The sequence below is a fragment of the Pelophylax lessonae genome (assembly GCF_965119305.1).
Source record: "Pelophylax lessonae genome assembly, chromosome: 12".
Taxonomy (NCBI): Eukaryota; Metazoa; Chordata; class Amphibia; order Anura; family Ranidae; genus Pelophylax; species Pelophylax lessonae.
Window position 1 is genome coordinate 200,009,592 of NC_138779.1, and position 17,604 is coordinate 200,027,195.

Below are 17,604 nucleotides of genomic sequence, written 5' to 3' on the forward strand. Positions count from 1 at the left end.
AATGACATCACCAGTTAATGGATAAGTTATCCCAACCAATGGGGATAATGTCACTCCTTCTGGGTTTAACTTATGGTAATTTTAATAGTCCTTTGTTCTATACCATATAAAAAGACAAACCCAGATGAGAGAGGGACACAAGATACATGACATTTGCCCAACATACATCACACATACAATACACACGCTACTACAGCCATGCATAGACTCATCTACACAGACTCCATTTTGCTCAATCATGTATCTGAAACTTTGAGGGATGCCAAACGAAACTCCTCCCTACCTGGCCACCATCTTGGAAAGTCAGCCATCTTAAAGACTCTGGTAACGACCATTCTAAGTTAGCAGCCATTTTAAATATGGTAAATATGCCTTGCTGTTTATTTGATTATAATTCAATATTGTTTATATACCTCCTTAAATGTTTTATATTTCATAGCTAAAGGGTAACAAGATTACTATCCCAGCCGTATTAACCATATGTAGATTTTTCTCTAAGAGATGATTTTTGCTTTTTATACATTTTTAAGATCATCAGATTTAGCACATATTGGCGTATTAGTCTCACGTTTTGGATAACCTATTCTCGCTTCATCTGCAGTGGAGTGACTATCAGCTGTGCATTGCGCAGACAATTGTGGTCTGATTATATAGAATATTCATTTATGGTTTATACTATACCTGGAGAAAAAGTAATCTTGCTTTATTTTTACTTACATTATTGAGCTACAAATCACATTGCATTTATTGTTTGAAGTTTGTATTTTTGTAAAGTTATTTTTTTTGTGTCATCTCAAGTTTGATCATTTATCGTGATTACATGTCTCGTGAATAAATATTCTCATATATTCCATACTGTAGACTCTTTTCACAAAGATTGGCATTTGCTTTTAAAAATAAATTAATCAAAAAGAATTCGCTACATATTGATTTGTGGAAATAAGTTGAGATTCTCCTTCCGCACAGATCTTTGCTTATGGACATAAATAGACACTGTTATATTCAGAGCAGAATAAACATTCTGACATCTTGACTCTCAGAGTCCTCTGGTCTTCCTAACTCCAGCAGACAGTACTGAGTGAAGCACACCTGTCTCCTAATGGGAGCTCTGAACTGCTGCTCACCTGCATGACTGAGCAACTCTAGAGAACTAAGAAACTGCGTGAGTCCAGAGGCAGCTCTCACTCTTTGTCCTGATCTCTGTCCCGATCTGCAGGTGCTCCTGCCCCCTGCCTTGCTAATAGGCTGACATTGGCGGCCGGTTGGGAGACATAAGAGAATACACACAGGCTGCTAACTGTTATTGCCTTTGCCCTTCCAAAAGGTAAGACACTGCAGGGAGGTGGAGATTAAAATGGGCACTGTGAAGGGAGGGCTTTGATGAGGGGGGGCGACATGGCTGTAGGGAAGACTGTGATTGGGGGGGCATGACTGCGAGGACTGTGATGGGGGCATGGCTGCAGGGAAGACTGTGATGGGGGGCATGACTGACTGCAGGGAAGGCTGTGATGGGGGGCATGACTGACTGCAGGGAAGACTGATGGGGGGGGGGGGCATGACTGCAGGAAGGACTGATGGAGGGGGCATGACTGTAGGGAAGACTGTGATTGATGGGGGGCATGGCTGCAGAGAAGACCATGATGGGGGCATGACTGCAGGGGAGACTGATGGAGGGCTCATGACTGCAGGGAAGATTGTGATGGGGGGCATGACTGACTGCAGGGAAGACTGATGGGGGGGTGGCATGACTGCAGGAAGGACTGTGAGGGAGGGGGCATGACTGCAGGAAGGACTAATAGAGGGGGCATGACTGCAGGAAGGACTGTGATGAGAGGCATGACTGCAAGGATGACTGTGATGGGGGGGGGCATGACTGCAAGGAGAACTGTGATGGGGGACCATGACAGCAGTTAGGGCTGTGATAGGGGGTCATGACTGCATGGAGGACTGTGAGGGTCATCATTGCAGGGAGGCCTGTGATGGGGGGCAATGACTGCAAGAAGCACTGTGATATAAAGGGGACTGCACTGTAAAGAGGAACTGTAACCATTGCAGTGGCCTTTGTATGACAGTGCTCCTTTATAGTGCAGGGGGGTTGTGACACTCTGTGAACCCCCTTCCCCATCTGCCATATCCCTCCCCCGGTCTCTGGAAAAATTGGCTACACCAAAAGCGGTCCCTGGTGCCAAAAAGGTTGGGGACCGCTGACCTAAGTGAAATATAATATACATTCAGTGTACAGTCATGTGTTTACTTATGAGGGAGTATACACAAGCCTAAAAAAGGACCTATCTGCCCCAATCCAATCATCCAGATTAAGCATTGCCTTATATCTGCAAAGTTGATGCTTCTAAAACCTAATGGTGGTGGCAATCTTGTCACAAGATTAGGCCTGAATTTTTCAGATGCATTCTTTGGCCTTTTTCTCCAAGAAATTAAAATGAGTAAAACTATGAAGTGGGGGGTCGGTGAATTGTTGGCAATAATTAAATCAGACCTGGAAGTATGAAGTTTCCTGTTGAAGGGGGCTACTCATCCTATTTTGATCTTTACAGTCCATAAGAGCTTGGAATATCCCAGGAAAGCCAAGAGACTGAGGCCTAGTCAAGCCAGGTGGGTGTTGTTCTTCTCCAGATTAGTAGTCATATTACATATCCCCATAGTTCAAGCAAGCTGGATGCCCTGTCACAGATGTTTCCAGAATTTGGGGATTTAACTCCACCTGATACTATTTTGCCTACCCAGAACTTTTTTCATCAAGCATCAGGATAGGTCTCACAAGACTACTGAGCTGATCCAGTTATCTTTTTGGTGTCGTAGGTTTAAGACAGACTGTGAGAATTCTGTTAAAACCTTTACTGTCTGCATATGCAGTAAGAATGACAAGACAAGATTCTGGGGCTTTTTTAACCACCTCCCACCCGGCCATTGTACATATATGGCCGGGTGGGAGTCTCGTCCTTCTGATCGGACGTTCCGGAACGTCCTTCAGAAGGAGCGAGATCGCGCCGTCGCGGGCACGCACAGCGGCGCGATCTCGGTGTGCCTGTGTCCCTCGGACACAGAGCAACAAGATGCGGCAGAAGGGCCCTGTGATTGGCCCTCCTTATCACATGACGGCTGTGTCCAATCACAGCCATCATGTAATGTAAACACAGCCGTTGTAACGGCTTCGATCTCTTCTCCTCCTGACAGATCCTGTCAGTGAGGAGAAGAGGAGAGGATCGGTGCTGCAGCCGGGGGGGGGATCAGTAAGTATTTCTAATTACTCACTGATCACAGGGGGGATCTGTGCTGGTAATCAGAACATTGATTACCAGTGCAGCCCTGGGGGGGGGGGGGATGCCACTAGAGCCACCAGGGATGCCCACCCATGACCACCAGGGATGCCCACCATGGCCTTCAGGGATGGCAAACAGGGCTCAGAGAGCCTGCCAGTGGTGCCCTCCCTATCAGTGCTGCCCACCAATGCCATCTATCAGTGCTGCCCACTAGTGCCCATTATTGTCATCTATCAGTGCCACCCACCAGTGCCCATTAATGCCCACCAGTGCTGCCTATCAGTGCCCATCAGTGCCCCCCATCTGTGTCGATCAGTACCAATGAGACCTTGGGAGATGATTTCTATTAATTTTATTGTTGTTACCAGCCTCAAAAGGGTTTTACTACTATTTTTTGTTATTGTGGACAGACTGTCTAAAATAGTACATTTTGTGCCCATGAGGGCTAGACCTTCTGCCATGGAAACTGCTTGAGCATTTGTTAGGACGCGGTGAAACTCCATGGGGTCTCTGCTAGTATAGTGTCGAATCAGGCAGGGGATACAATATACATCAAAGTTTTGGAGATACATTTAGGTTTATGGGTCTTCTGAATGAGTGCTTCAGGAGCACATAACTTATTCAGTCTGCCATTAGGTATAAAGTACAGAGGTGCTCCTGGTGGTGTGACAAAGCTTAGCTTGTTGGAATGGAAACACCAACAATTTTAGATAAGATATGCTGATTCGTACTTGTAAATCTCGTAATGCTTGCTGTGTACACTCCTACTGAGATTGCATCACCTGTGAGTACTGTACTTCTAAAAATTAAAAATAAAGAATTTACAAAAAAATTGTTTTGGAGAGAACTCCAAGTCATAGAGTGATATTTTTAGTCTGCATAACATTTACAGACAAATGTTCAAAGAGCGTACAAATCAGAAATTGGACCTGTACCTCAGGTGTTTCCTTATTTCTTCAAGATGACTGGGCACGCGTCTTACCTATGGCAGAGTTTGCCTATAACAATTCAGCGCAGATGAACATGCGTGTTGGGCTTTGATGTACCTAATGGCCTGCTTAAACTATACAGAGTTCAGATCACTGAGTGGTCATCAGCTTATGTGATCTATGGCCAAATCCTGTTTCTGCTTCCGTGTTCTGAGCTGGCTTTTTCCATTTCTCTGCTTGTTCCCGATATTCAGGTATCGACCTTGGTGTGCGACCTGCCTTATCAACCTTCTGCTGGCTTGGTACGGATTTCGCTTATCTGATATAAACCTTGGCCTGGCTTCTGATTCTACCTCTGCTTCCTGAATGTGTAGTTCTTTAGCCTGACTGTTTCCAACCTCTGTTCGATTGACTGCGCTCCTAGATTCTGTACCTGCACGTCTTAGTTCCTACAGCAGTTCCAGCACAGCTGGGGCATCATCTGTCCAGGACCTGCTATAAGCATCCTTGTCACTCCTTACCCTGCTATACCCTGTTGCCAATTCCAGGGTAAGCAGTATAGGACATGTAAGGAAAGCCCTCTCTCCACTTCAGCCCCTACCAGATACATGACAGTAAAGCCATGCAAATGTCTATTATGATTTTCAACTTATACAAAATCCACATCAATGGAAAACAAGAGGGTGTATAGAGATCACCGCCTGTAAGTAAACCTGTATTGCCCCAAGCAATGATTCATTTACTGCTACTAACTTCATATATACCAGGTCATGAAGGGAAAACCACTACACCGATCAAAAAAATTAAAGGAACACTTTCTAATTAGAGTGAAGCATCAAGTCTATTAAACTCCTGGAATATTGATCTGGTCAGTAAAGTAGGAGAGGGGGTTGCTCATCAGTTTCAGCTGTTTTGGTGTTATTTTAATTAAGAGGTGCACTAGATGGGCAACAATTAGACAACCTCCAAAACAGGAATGATTTTAAAGATAAAGGCCACTGACTTTTTTTACTAGTTTTGCATTTGCCTAGGGTCAGTGTCACTACTGGTAGCATGAGGCAATGCCTGGACCCTAGAGAGTTTGCACAGGCAATCCAACTCCTCCAGGATGGCACATCAATACATGGCATTGTCGGAAGGTTTGCTGTGTCTCCCAGCACAGTCTCAGGAGTATGGAGGAGATTCCAGGAGACAGGCAGTTACTCTAGGAGAGCTGTACAGGACCATAGAAGGTTCTTAACCCATCAGAAGCACCAGTATCTGCTCCTTTGTGCAAGGAGGGATGAACAGAATGAGCACTGCCAGAGCCCTACAAAATTACCTCCAGCATGCCACTGGTGTGAATGTCTCTGACTTTATGACTTTAGGAGGGTGGCCTGAGCGCCCAATGTTCTCTAGTGGGCCCTGTGCTCACTGCACCGCACTGTGGAGCTCAATTGGCATTTGCCATTGAACACCAGAATTGGCAGGTCTGCCAGTGACGCCCTGTGCTTTTCACAGATGAGAGCAGGTTCACCCTGAGCACATGTGACAGATGAGAAAGGGTCTGGAGAAGCCTTTGAGAATGTTTTGCTGCCTGTAACATCGTCAGTATGACTGGTTTTGAGATCCTCCACACATGATGAGTCATTGAGAGTTGGGAATGGTGTCTCAGCATTTCTCTTACATGACTACTGAAGTGGAATATTTCTGCAGCTGAAAATCCACAGCATACATAAAACGCAGAAGCGTTACAGATTGAACGAACCACAAATGGATTCAGCAGAAATAACCACTCAGGTGACACAATTAAAACAGCAAGTAACTGCGTTAATACACGCACTTGCTGAATTAAAAGAAGACAATCAGGCTCTGTCGCAGCACGTAATTAGACTGACACAACTTACCTCTGCTCAGTCCCCTGAACCCAAAATAAATCCTCTTTTGGTATTTACAGGCGATCACAAAAAATTTCGCGAATTTAAAAACGCATGCGAGTTACTTTTCTTGCTAAAACCCCGTACCTACCTTACTGATCACATTAAGGTTTGTACTATTATTTCTTACCTAACAGGCGATCCTCGGGCCTGGGCAGACTCTCTTTTTGAGAAAAACGACCAGCTTCTCAACTCCTATGCCTTGTTCCAAGCAGAACTCGCTAGCCTATATGATGATCCCAATAGGCAGAGTACTGCCGATCTTCAATTAAGATCTTTGAAACAAGGTAGGAGACCTGTAGAAGACTTTGTCGCAGAATTCAAGAGATGGACCCTTGATTCAGAATGGAATGATGCATCTCTGAAAACCCAATTTAGGCTTGGCCTATCAGAAGCCGTTAAAGACGAGCTCGCCCGAGCGGATCTGCCAAAAACCCTGGATGCATTGATACAACTCAGTATCACCATAGATAGAAGACTACGAGAAAGAAAGGCTGAGAAAATGGGAATGCCATTATCCAGTTCTTCTCGGATTTCGGCCGTTGACCCCGTTCCTATGGAGGTAGGAACCATACGCCCACCTCTATCAACTATGGAAAAAGCCAAAAGACGATCTGGTAATCTCTGCTTGTACTGTGCATCCCCGGATCACAAGATAAACGTCTGTCCCCTAGTCTACAAAAAGAAGGGTGAGTGTTCACATGTCCTCCTAGGGGGATTGACAACTTCAATCACTAACCCTTACCTTTCTGTTTGCTTAACATTACAGTGGGACCAGAACAGGATTACTACTAAGGCCAGGATTGACACAGGATCTTGTGGAAATTATATTGATACACGTTTTGCTGCTTTAAATAAAGTTCCTATTATTTCTAAACTTAAACCTGTCTCAGTAAGTCTTATTAACGGTGTTCCTTTATCCTCTGGTCCGATCACTGATCAGACACAGGCTCTCCTAGTCACTACTAACGGGTCTCATATGGAGACCACTACCTTCGATCTAATACCTTCACCCCACTTTCCCATTGTGTTGGGACTTCCCTGGTTGCACACACATCAACCAACCATAGATTGGAAGGAACGGACCCTGGCCTTCCTCTCTTGCTATTGCGAGGGTACGTGTAACCTCCCGTCTTTCGGGAAGATCCTGTCTGTGGTGACAGATGAGATTGCACCACTATGTTATCAGGATCTCTCTGAGGTTTTTCTTGAGAAAAATGCTCAAGCACTACCTCCCCATCGAGACTATGATTGTAGCATTGATCTACTCCCAAATAGCAAATTGCCGTTCGGTCATGTTTATCCTCTTTCACAGGATGAACTTTCCCATCTCAAAAACTATTTGGATGAGAATTTGGAAAAAGGTTTTATTAGACCTTCCACTTCTTCCACAGCAGCAGGACTCTTTTTTGTCCGCAATAAGGACTCAAGTCTCAGGCCTATCATCGACTATAGGCAATTGAATGCTATTACAATAAAAGATCGCTATCCTCTACCGCTTATCCCTGAGCTCATTGAGCAGGTGCGTGGAGCTACCTATTTTTAAAAATTGGACCTGAAAAGGAGCATACAATCTCATTCGAATCCGTGATGGACACGAGTGGAAGACTGCATTCAGAACCAGATACGGATTGTTCGAATATCTTGTAATGCCATTCGGGCTATGCAACGCCCCTGCAGTTTTTCAACGATTTATAAACGATATTTTCAGAGACTTACTAGATGTCTGTGTTGTGGTATATCTGGACGATATACTTATATATTCACGATCCTTGTCTGAACACATAAGACATGTAAGACTTGTATTATCGAGATTGCTTGCACACAACCTTTATGTGAAACTGAAAAAATGCTTGTTTCATAAAGAAGAGGTACTTTTTCTAGGCTACATCATATCCAAAACAGGAATCGAGATGGACATGAGTAAGATATCCTGCATTCAGGATTGGCCTACACCAACCACACGCAAAGCGCTACAGCGATTCCTTGGATTTTCGAATTTCTACAGGAAGTTCATTAGAAACTTCTCTGCCATTGTGAGACCCCTCACACAGCTCACTAGCATTAAAAAAACATTCAAATGGTCAGATGAAGCAAATAAAGCTTTTCATCTGTTAAAGACAAAGTTTACTTCTGCTCCCATACTACGCCATCCAGACCCATCCCTCCAATATGTTCTGGAAGTAGATGCGTCAAACCTGGCAGTAGGAGCAATACTCTCCCAACGACCAACTCACACTTCACCACTTCATCCAGTCGCCTTTTTTTCTAAATCCCTAAGCAGTCCCGAAATAAATTACCCCGTGGGTGAAAAGGAACTGCTTGCTATAAAATTGGCTCTGGAGAATTGGCGACATTTACTCGAAGGCACCCAATTACCAATACTTATATACACGGACCATAAAAATCTCCAATATCTTCAGACTAACAAAACTCTCTCGCACCGACAGGTACGATGGTCACTATTCTTTTTAAGGTTTAACTTCCTAGTGACCTACACACCTGCAGATAACAACAAAAAGGCGGATGCACTATCACGACTAACTGAAGAAAACTACTTTGAAATCCCTTCCGTTCCTATAATACCTCACAAACGCATTATTGGAGGTGTCCGTTCCTTGAAGGAAGAGGTTTTGCATGGTATAAGTTTGGATTCACCCCCACCACAACTAAATACTGATGCAGAAGGCTTCCTCTACTACAACGACAAACTTTACATACCACCTACCATACGCACCAAGATCTTGGAATTATCGCATGATGTGCCTATGGCAGGACATATGGATATGACAAAGACTCAATCTAATTACCAGGCAATTCTGGTGGCCTGACATGAAAACATCTATACAAAAATTCGTCTCTTCATGCAATGTTTGTGCCAGGTCCAAAATTGACACTACAAGACCATCCGGTCTACTATGCAGTCTACCGATACCCCAAACTCCATGGGAAGTTGTGTCCTTGGACTTTATAGTGGAATTGCCTCCTTCCAAAGGATTTAATACCATCTTAGTGTCAGTGGACCATCTGACAAAAATGGCACATTTCATTGCTATTCGCAGACTACCTTCGTCCAAACAAACGGCAGAACTCCTGATGAAACATGTCTTTAAATTACATGGTATCCCAAAAACTCTGTCTGACCGTGGATCACAATTTATTTCCAAGTTCTGGCAAGAACTATGTCACATACTACGGATCGAGCGGAAGCTCACTTCTCCTTACCATCCGCAGACCAACGGACAGACTGAAAGAGTCAACCAATGCATCGAGCAATATTTACGTTGTTACACTTCTTACCAACAGGATGATTGGGTGGATCTTCTCCCTCTGGCAGAGTTTGCCTACAACAACGCAACCCACAGTACGACCAAGCAGAGTCCGTTCTACTTGAACTATGGGTTTCATCCCTCTATTCTTCCACCACGCATCCTTCCTTCAAATAACCCAGTAGCTTCAGACTATCTTACCCAAATAAAGGACTCTCTGGGTTTGCTTAATACTACCATTGCACACGCTCATAGTCAACAAAAGAAGTACTATGATCTTCGCAGAAGACCTTCTCCTCAGTACGCTATCGGGGACCTCGTTTGGCTCTCAACAAAAAATTTAAGACTAAAAATCCCTAGCAAAAAGCTTGGACCTCTGTTCTTGGGACCTTTCCCAATCAAGAAACTTATTGGAAAAGCTGCAGTACAGCTTACATTGCCAATAAACCTCAAAATACATCCCATTTTCCATGTGTCGCTACTGAAGCCCCATGTTCCTGATCAAGGAATAAGGCCTACTATCCCACCTCCTCCTCCTGTACAAGTTGAAGGTGGAGAAGAATACGAGATAAAAGAGATTCTGGATTCTCGTATCCACAGAGGAAGACTTCAGTACTTGGTTCGATGGAAGAACTATGGGCCCCAAGACGACACCTGGCTAAACACCTCTGACATACATGCCTCTAGATAAATTCGCCATTTTCATGCGAAGTACCCAGACAAACCAGCTCCAGAGGCCTTCAGGAGCCGGCCTTAAGGGGGGGGTACTGTAATGTTCTGGTACCTTTGGGTACCCTAATTACTCTTTCATAAGTGTATGCGCCCCACCATTCTCTTTTGGTAAGGTGCGCATACACCTTTAAGACCAATGCTGTCATCACTGAGCGCCGGACTGGATGGCTATTTAGATCGCCGGCTCTCACTCACATGTGTTCGTTCAAACTACTTTGTGCCTTGATGGTAACCTGTCTTGAAGCTCTCATGCTTGCAAGCATACCTCGCTGTCGGAACCACGCTGCGCTGATCCCTGTATCCCGCTACCGGATCATCCGCTCTTGCTGAACCTCTCCTCTGCTACATTGCTATTAGTGATAAGTACCCCACAGGGGAAACCTCTATAACCTTTATACTAAAGCTTACACTATCTAGCTCTGCATACTAAGGACTATTACTACATCTGCATTATCTAAGATGGCTAGCTCTTGAACCTACTATCACCTGTTCATGCACTGGGCTGATCTCTCTTGTATGTCCACCTGCTACTCTGTCATCTGCTACCATACATGATTGCTAAACCTATCTGCATCCCATCTGTTACTATCTTACTTTCAAGAACATTTCCTTTCAAGTGTCTGTCATCTACCATCTCTACCCAACCTGTCTCTTCAGCCTATCATCACTGTGATACTATATACATAAGTCACTCTAGGAAACATCTTATTGAGTGTGTGTATTTACTTGCTGAATTGAGATCCTCCACACATGAGTCATTGAGAGTTGGGAATGGTGTCTCAGCGTTTCTCTTACATGACTACTGAAGTGGAATATTTCTGCAGCTGAAAATCCACACCATACATAAAACGCAGGAGCGTTACACAGACCCTATACTGGTGCAGTGGGTCCTGGGTTCCTCCTGGTGCACAACAATGCCCAGCCTCATATGGCGAGAGTATGCAGCCTGGAGGTTGAAGGAATTGACACCAATGAGTGGCCCCAATGCTCATCTGATGTAAATCCAATAGAACATCTCCGGGATATTAGGTTTCTGTCCATCCGACACCACCAGGTTGCACCTCAGTCTGTTCAGAAGTTCAGTGATGCCCTGGTCCAAATCTGGGAGGAAATACCCCAGGACACCATCTGTGGTGAAATTAGGATCATCCCCGACATTGTCAGGCATTCATACAAGCACATTGGGGCCATACATTTCTTCAGACCCTAACAAGCCAGTAAAGTACAAATACGCCCCAAATGACCCCTTTTTGGAAAGCAGACATTTCAAGGTATATAGTAAGAGGCATGGTAAGTTTTTTGAAGTTGTAATTTTTTTTCCCCACAATTCTTTGCAAAATGAAGATATTTTTTTTTTTTTGTGGGACTTTTCCACAGCCTGACCACATACAGAGGTCCAACATCCAAGTAGCACCTCCAGGTATTCTAGGAGCAAAAATTGCACATATAAATTTCCTGACAGCCGATCACACTTTTGAAGGCCCTGGAGCACCAGGACAATGGAAACACCCACAAAATGTCCCCATTTTGGAAAGCAAACACCCCAAAACATAATCTAGGAGGCATAATGCGTCTTTTGAACATGTCTTTTTTTTTTCCCACAAGTTTTTGGAAAAAGTGGAAAGAAAATGAAAAACACATTTTTTGTTACACAAAGCTGTCAATTTATAAGATATTTCTTACACATAGCAAAAATTACACCCCAAAATATACTTTCTGCTACTCGTCCCGAGTATGGCGATACCATGTGTGAGACTTTTACACAGGCAAGCCACATAGAGAGGCCCAATATGCAGGGAGCACCGTCATTTCCTTACTTCCCATTACAATTTTGTGAAGCTCTGTAGGGCACTGATAAGCACTGTAGTGCACTGATAAGCACTGTAGTGGTACGGATGAGCACTGACGTGGCACGGATGAGCACTGACGTGGCACGGATGAGCACTGACGTGGCACGGATGAGCACTGACGTGGAATAGTGACCAGGAGGGAGGGGATGATGAGGTCACTGACTGTACTTTGGTGACTGAGAGAATAGAGAAGGAAAGTGAGGAGGAGGCACAACTCCAACGAGGCAGGATGTGCACCAGGGGCCGCCACCCTATTGCATCACACCACAGTGCTCCAAAGGTGCAGGGCGCTGCCAACTCCAAAAAATTCAATGGTGTGGGCTTTTTTGCTGTACTGAGAGGGATGATGGTATAACAATGAGTGCCACAGATGCTTGCACCCAATCTAGTATGAGCCTGTGTAACAGAGGACGGGGAGGATGAGGACAGCTTAGTTATCCACTCCACCAACCCTTCTGCATGTTGTCGCTCAATAACACAGCCAGCACCAGAAAAAAAGAGGACAAGTGTGCCCGCCTGCAGAGGATGCACAATGTCCGTGGCCACCAACAACCAAAAGGGGGAGGGATCTCCAGCTGATTCACTCTGTTCCTATGTGCTGTGTGAAGGTGGGGGGTGTGGGGGGGCGGGGGTGTCTATTCCCTCCAATCAGCTCTCCTCACTGAGCTCTGCAGTGTAATTCCAGACCCCCCCCTTCCTTTTTCTGAACTCTGACAAGCTGTAAAAAAAACTCTGCACTTTGAAAAGACATAAGGAGAGAAGACTGTAGATAAACAGTTACAACTTAAGGTTTAAGGATTTCCTTTAACTCTATCACCTGAGGTCAGTTATTTCATTTAGGTATATGTAAGGGTTTACAACCACTTTACATGGACAACTAATATGAGATTTTAGGGTTTGGGGGTTTAGGGATGGGGGGTTTACATTTCCCATCATATGCTTTAATACAAATCTAAAAATGTAGATTAGATAGAATAGAGAATACACACTGCCAAATAAGCAAAGAAAAAGTTTACTTGTTTGCACTTTTTTAACAATCAAATTATTTAACAAAATATCCCGACTGACAACCCTTGTTAAGCCTTTAATACACTTAAACATTACAGATATATTTTTTCTCTGAACAACCAAATGCAGCTTCAAAAGCTACTTTTGCATCATCTGCAATCTCATCCAGGACAGAGTACAGAAGGTCAGCGCATGCAGAAGCAGACATGGGACCGGACACAGTAGCACTTAGGACTGGAACCCAGCTGAAAAAAGTTTTAACGCCCATGTAAACACTACCCCTCCTTTTCTCCAGCTCTCTTGATACAAGATCATAAGTGACCTCATATTTGACAAATGGGGATTTCATTAAACTTTTTACATCACTTCTACCAGACCGTTCCGACAAGTCATTCAAAGATTCCTTATCAAGACCAAAACTTTCTACGTATTGACTAATACGGTAAGTTAAGGATAACATCTCATTGACATCTGATAACCCAGGGATAATGGATGCTGCAATGGCTTGCAAAGCAACCAAGGGAACTATACTTATTAGAGCCAGCAATTTCATTTGTATTGCCACGGAGGAAATGTTAGGCAGGGCTCGTAAATAAACGTAACGCTTGTGACTTGGAAGCTCTTCCTCAAACGTTTTCAGCAAACGAGAGAAATCAAATAGCACCGGCTTGAAAGAGGATACGAGGAAGACAGAATCATCTGTAATATCCTTTAAATCCTTTTTGAGAGAATTAACACAATCCTGCCTGATCTTATCTAGTAACTCTTTTTCATTGAAAGTTTTAGCTCTACGTTCTTGGCTATCACGCAAGTCCCTGTCAATTTTTGATCTCACAAAGTAGAACTTCTTGTTCATTTTTTGGATCTCCACAGCCAGTAAACTGTGATTCTCTTTGAATCTTCCGGATGCAATTATAATGAAAAAGTCATACCGCTGAAAATCAACTTTATCCAGATATTCACTGGCTTTAAAATTCGGAGTTCCTATTCCAGGAAGATCCCAGTACGTTACACTCTTATTCTTAGGATGGGAGTAAGCGGTTGGCTCCATAGTGGTCTCCACCACATCAGTCTGAGCAGATTCCGGTTCTTCATCGCCAAGACCACGGATGGCGTTGATAAAAGTGGACTTTCCCGAGCCAGATTCTCCAGTAATTGCGACATTCAGGGGGGTATTTTCCACGTCGCTCAAATATTTCTTGACTCTTTCAAAGGCTTCGGCTGGATTGCCTTTTTTTAAGGCTTCTATTACCTCCTTTCCAAGTTGTTTAGTGGCGGAAGAATCCATATTTTCTCTTAGTCAGTATAATCTAACAAAACAAAAAGGAGACAAGAGGTAGAAAATTTAGGGGTGTGTCAAGCTCTAAAAATGTAGGTCTCCCTCCCAAAAATGTAGATCTCCCTCCCAAAGCACCCATACACAATGCAGATTGGCACCAAACTTTTTTGCACCCTGTTGCCTAGAAGGTAGTGTCAGCAAGGGGCAGGTGGCCTATGTATCGCCTAGTCCAAATATGGGCAAACATGTCAAAGGAAACTCCAAACCCAGAACTCCCTGGGTACATGAAACCATGTCGCGCATGGCAAGCATTTTTCAGCAAAGAGGAATAAGTTGTATGCACTCTGCTACCAACAATGCTGGATCAGTTCCAACTAAAAGGGAAGGGCAGCAAAAAATGTTCACCCTGTGCATGGTGGTCTCCGCCCCCCACCCCCTCCTCAATTTACATTTCTTACCAGGAAACACTTTTAAACTGGTTAGAAGTCTGAATGACCTCCCTAAAATATGCTCACTAGGGAGGGAGCAACTACCAACCTGCCCCCATGGAGTTGGGCGGTGCGTAAACCCCTCCTTGCTGACAACCCCTCCAGCAGTGGTTTGATAGCGCCCCCCCCCCCCATATTTTTTTAAACCCGCTTTCAAAGCACCCACCCAGGGCTGAAGTGCATTCTAGCCGGTAACCAGATGGTAGGGGAGCTGGGTACTTGCAGCGCCACTGCTATGGGGATACTGGCCTGCATTCCCGTTACATGGTTTTCTGGTTAACGCTGGGAGGGGAAGGCATGGATTTTATTTTAATTGTTTAAATGAACTAATTACATTCTATCAATGGTGCTTATATACGGTTTCAGCAACAAGGACAGAAGTTGTCAGCAGTTGAATGAAAGGACTCGTCTCCCAGTAAGGCCTGGTTCACACAATTGTTTGCAGTTCTCCTTCCTCTACTTATCGGTCGTCATCTCAGATGTCACCTGAATTTTGGATCTGTGCTTACCCCGGCTCTCACATCACAGACTCAAAAGCAGAGGAGCATACCTAACCACCCAGCCATTAACCGTGTGTGTGGCACCATGTGGAAGAAGGGGGGGGGGGGGGGGGGCTCAGTGAGGATTCACCAAATACAACAGTTACACCATCAGTAAAAGTGACACGCCATTGCCATGACAACGTGTTTCAGAGAGGACATGAAAAAGGAGGCTCCGTCCCTCTAAACAAGATATAGCAATGGCAAGTCACGTTTATTGATGGTGTAACCATTGCATTGCCGTTTTGCAAATCCCCCTGAACCCCTCCCTCCTTTCACATGGCGCCCTCTAAAAATTTGCAGAATCTAGAGGCACACCGGTCTAAGGTAAGTGACAGGTAGGTTCTCGCCTGAGGTAACTGAAGGTCAAAAAATGTTATCCTAGGATTCTACCTCTCCCAGCATGGCAAAGGGATTGCTCAGCAGATGGGATGTTTGTGTGAGGTGTATAAATAAAGGTTGTTAACCTTCTATACGATGAGGAGCTTCTTTTTTCTTTCATCCTGAGCCTACACCAGCACTTCAAGGATTCCATTCATCTACCGAAGTTTGAGCGGTGTTTAAGCGCAGTTAGATTCTTGCTGGCGTACGCCACAGGAATCCACGCCATCTGGTAAGTGAGCTACCTTACCAACTAGCACTTTGCGGTGAAGCGGAGGGTCGCAGAAATCGCTACACCAGTAATATTTGCTTAGAAGACTTTACAGCACAACTGCACTTTTTCTTTTCCTTTTTAAGCAGTATCACAGACTTTTATTGAAGCAATTCACTATCACTTTGTATTACTGCACATTGTTTATTGCACTTTTTAACCAGCTTTATCACAGACTTCGGCTCCTTTCACACGGCCACTCCGTGTGTCCGCAAATCATCCAATCCGTTTGCGGATGATTTGCGGACATAATGTAAGTGAATGGCACTGCGGGTGTCAGCGGAATACCACCCGCTGACACCCGATTTTCCTCCATTCAGTTCTGTTCCGTTTTTACAAATGGAACAGAACCCATTTTTTCTTCCGTGTAAAACACGGAAAGGAAGGAAAATCGGATGTCAGCGGTGTCATCCGCTGACATCCGCAGTGCCATAGACATACATTATGTCCGCATATCATCCGCAAACGGATGGGATGATATGCGGGCACACGGAGCGGATGACAGAAATGTCATCCGCTCCGTGGTAAAAAAAAAAAAAAAAGTCCCGCAGCGGACCTTTCACACGGAGCGGCCGTGTGAAAGGAGCCTTATTTAATTAATTTAACAATATTGTATATATTTTATAAGTCCTTAATCACATTGTTATTGGCATTATTTATGCACATATATATGCACTTTATGTTTTGATGTATGCGAGTTATCGCAATATTTCAAATCACTATAGCACATTAACAAGTCCTCACAATTCACCCAAGGTTAGCGCAGTACCTTTTTATATATTACATCTACAGGGTGTATCTCACATGTACAGATACAGACTAGGCCACAATTTAGGATTTTTCCCCTAAATGGGTGTTTTTTTGAATAGCAGAATAGAACAACAGTATCTAAAGGGTGTATCTTACAGTAACATATGCAGCAAACGCTGCAAAATTATTATTTTTTGCCCTAAATGGGTGTTTTTTGAATAGCAGATTAGAACATAATAGAACAACAGTATGTATAAGGGTGTATCTCACAATGACAGATGCAGCAAAGGCTGCAATATTAAGTATTTTGCCCAAAAAGGGTGTTTTTAAAAACCCAGAAAATTATAGCTATATCTATAGCTTAAAATGCACACTGACTAATGCGGCAGAGGCCCCCCAGATGGAGGGTATTGCCAAAAATGGGTGTTTTTTCAAAGCCTGAAAATTATTGGAGTATTTCAAGCTTGTTTTTATCACAGGTGCAGCAAGGGCTATAAAATTGTGGATTTTATTCCAAAAAGGGTGTTTTTAAAAACCCAGAAAATTATAGCTATATTTATAGTTTAAATTGCACACTGACTAATGCGGCAGAGGCCCCCTGATTGAGGGTATTGCCCAAAAAGGTTTTTTTTTTTTATTATTTTTTTTTTTAAAAACCCAGAAAATTAAACCTGTATTTCTAGCTTAAATTGAACACTAACTAAGGTACAAAAGCAAAAGATGTAGGATATTGCCAAAAAAGTGTGTTTTTTTAAAACCAGATTATTATTGCAGTATTTCAAGCTTGGATTTGAATGTCACAAAAGCGCACATGAATAACATTAATGATTGCTCATGTTGTATATGTCCCCACGGTGCCACATCCCAGAAAGTACACAACCAAAAAAGGAAATTCCCCTGGGGGTGGGACT

General features: G+C 43.8%; 1 protein-coding gene across 1 annotated transcript in view; it reads right to left on the reverse strand.

The window, feature by feature from the left end:
* LOC309568972 (uncharacterized protein) overlaps nt 1-14,288 on the reverse strand; it is a gene marked incomplete at its 3' end in the record, with an annotated part of 94,615 nt that extends 80,327 nt beyond the window's left edge. Inside the window, exon 1 of the mRNA XM_082274736.1 lies at nt 13,082-14,288. Within this exon, the coding sequence (XP_082130862.1) occupies nt 13,082-14,273 (1,192 nt within the window). The 5' untranslated portion in view covers nt 14,274-14,288. The remainder of the gene's footprint in view (nt 1-13,081) is intronic.
* Nucleotides 14,289-17,604: the final 3,316 nt, after the last annotated feature.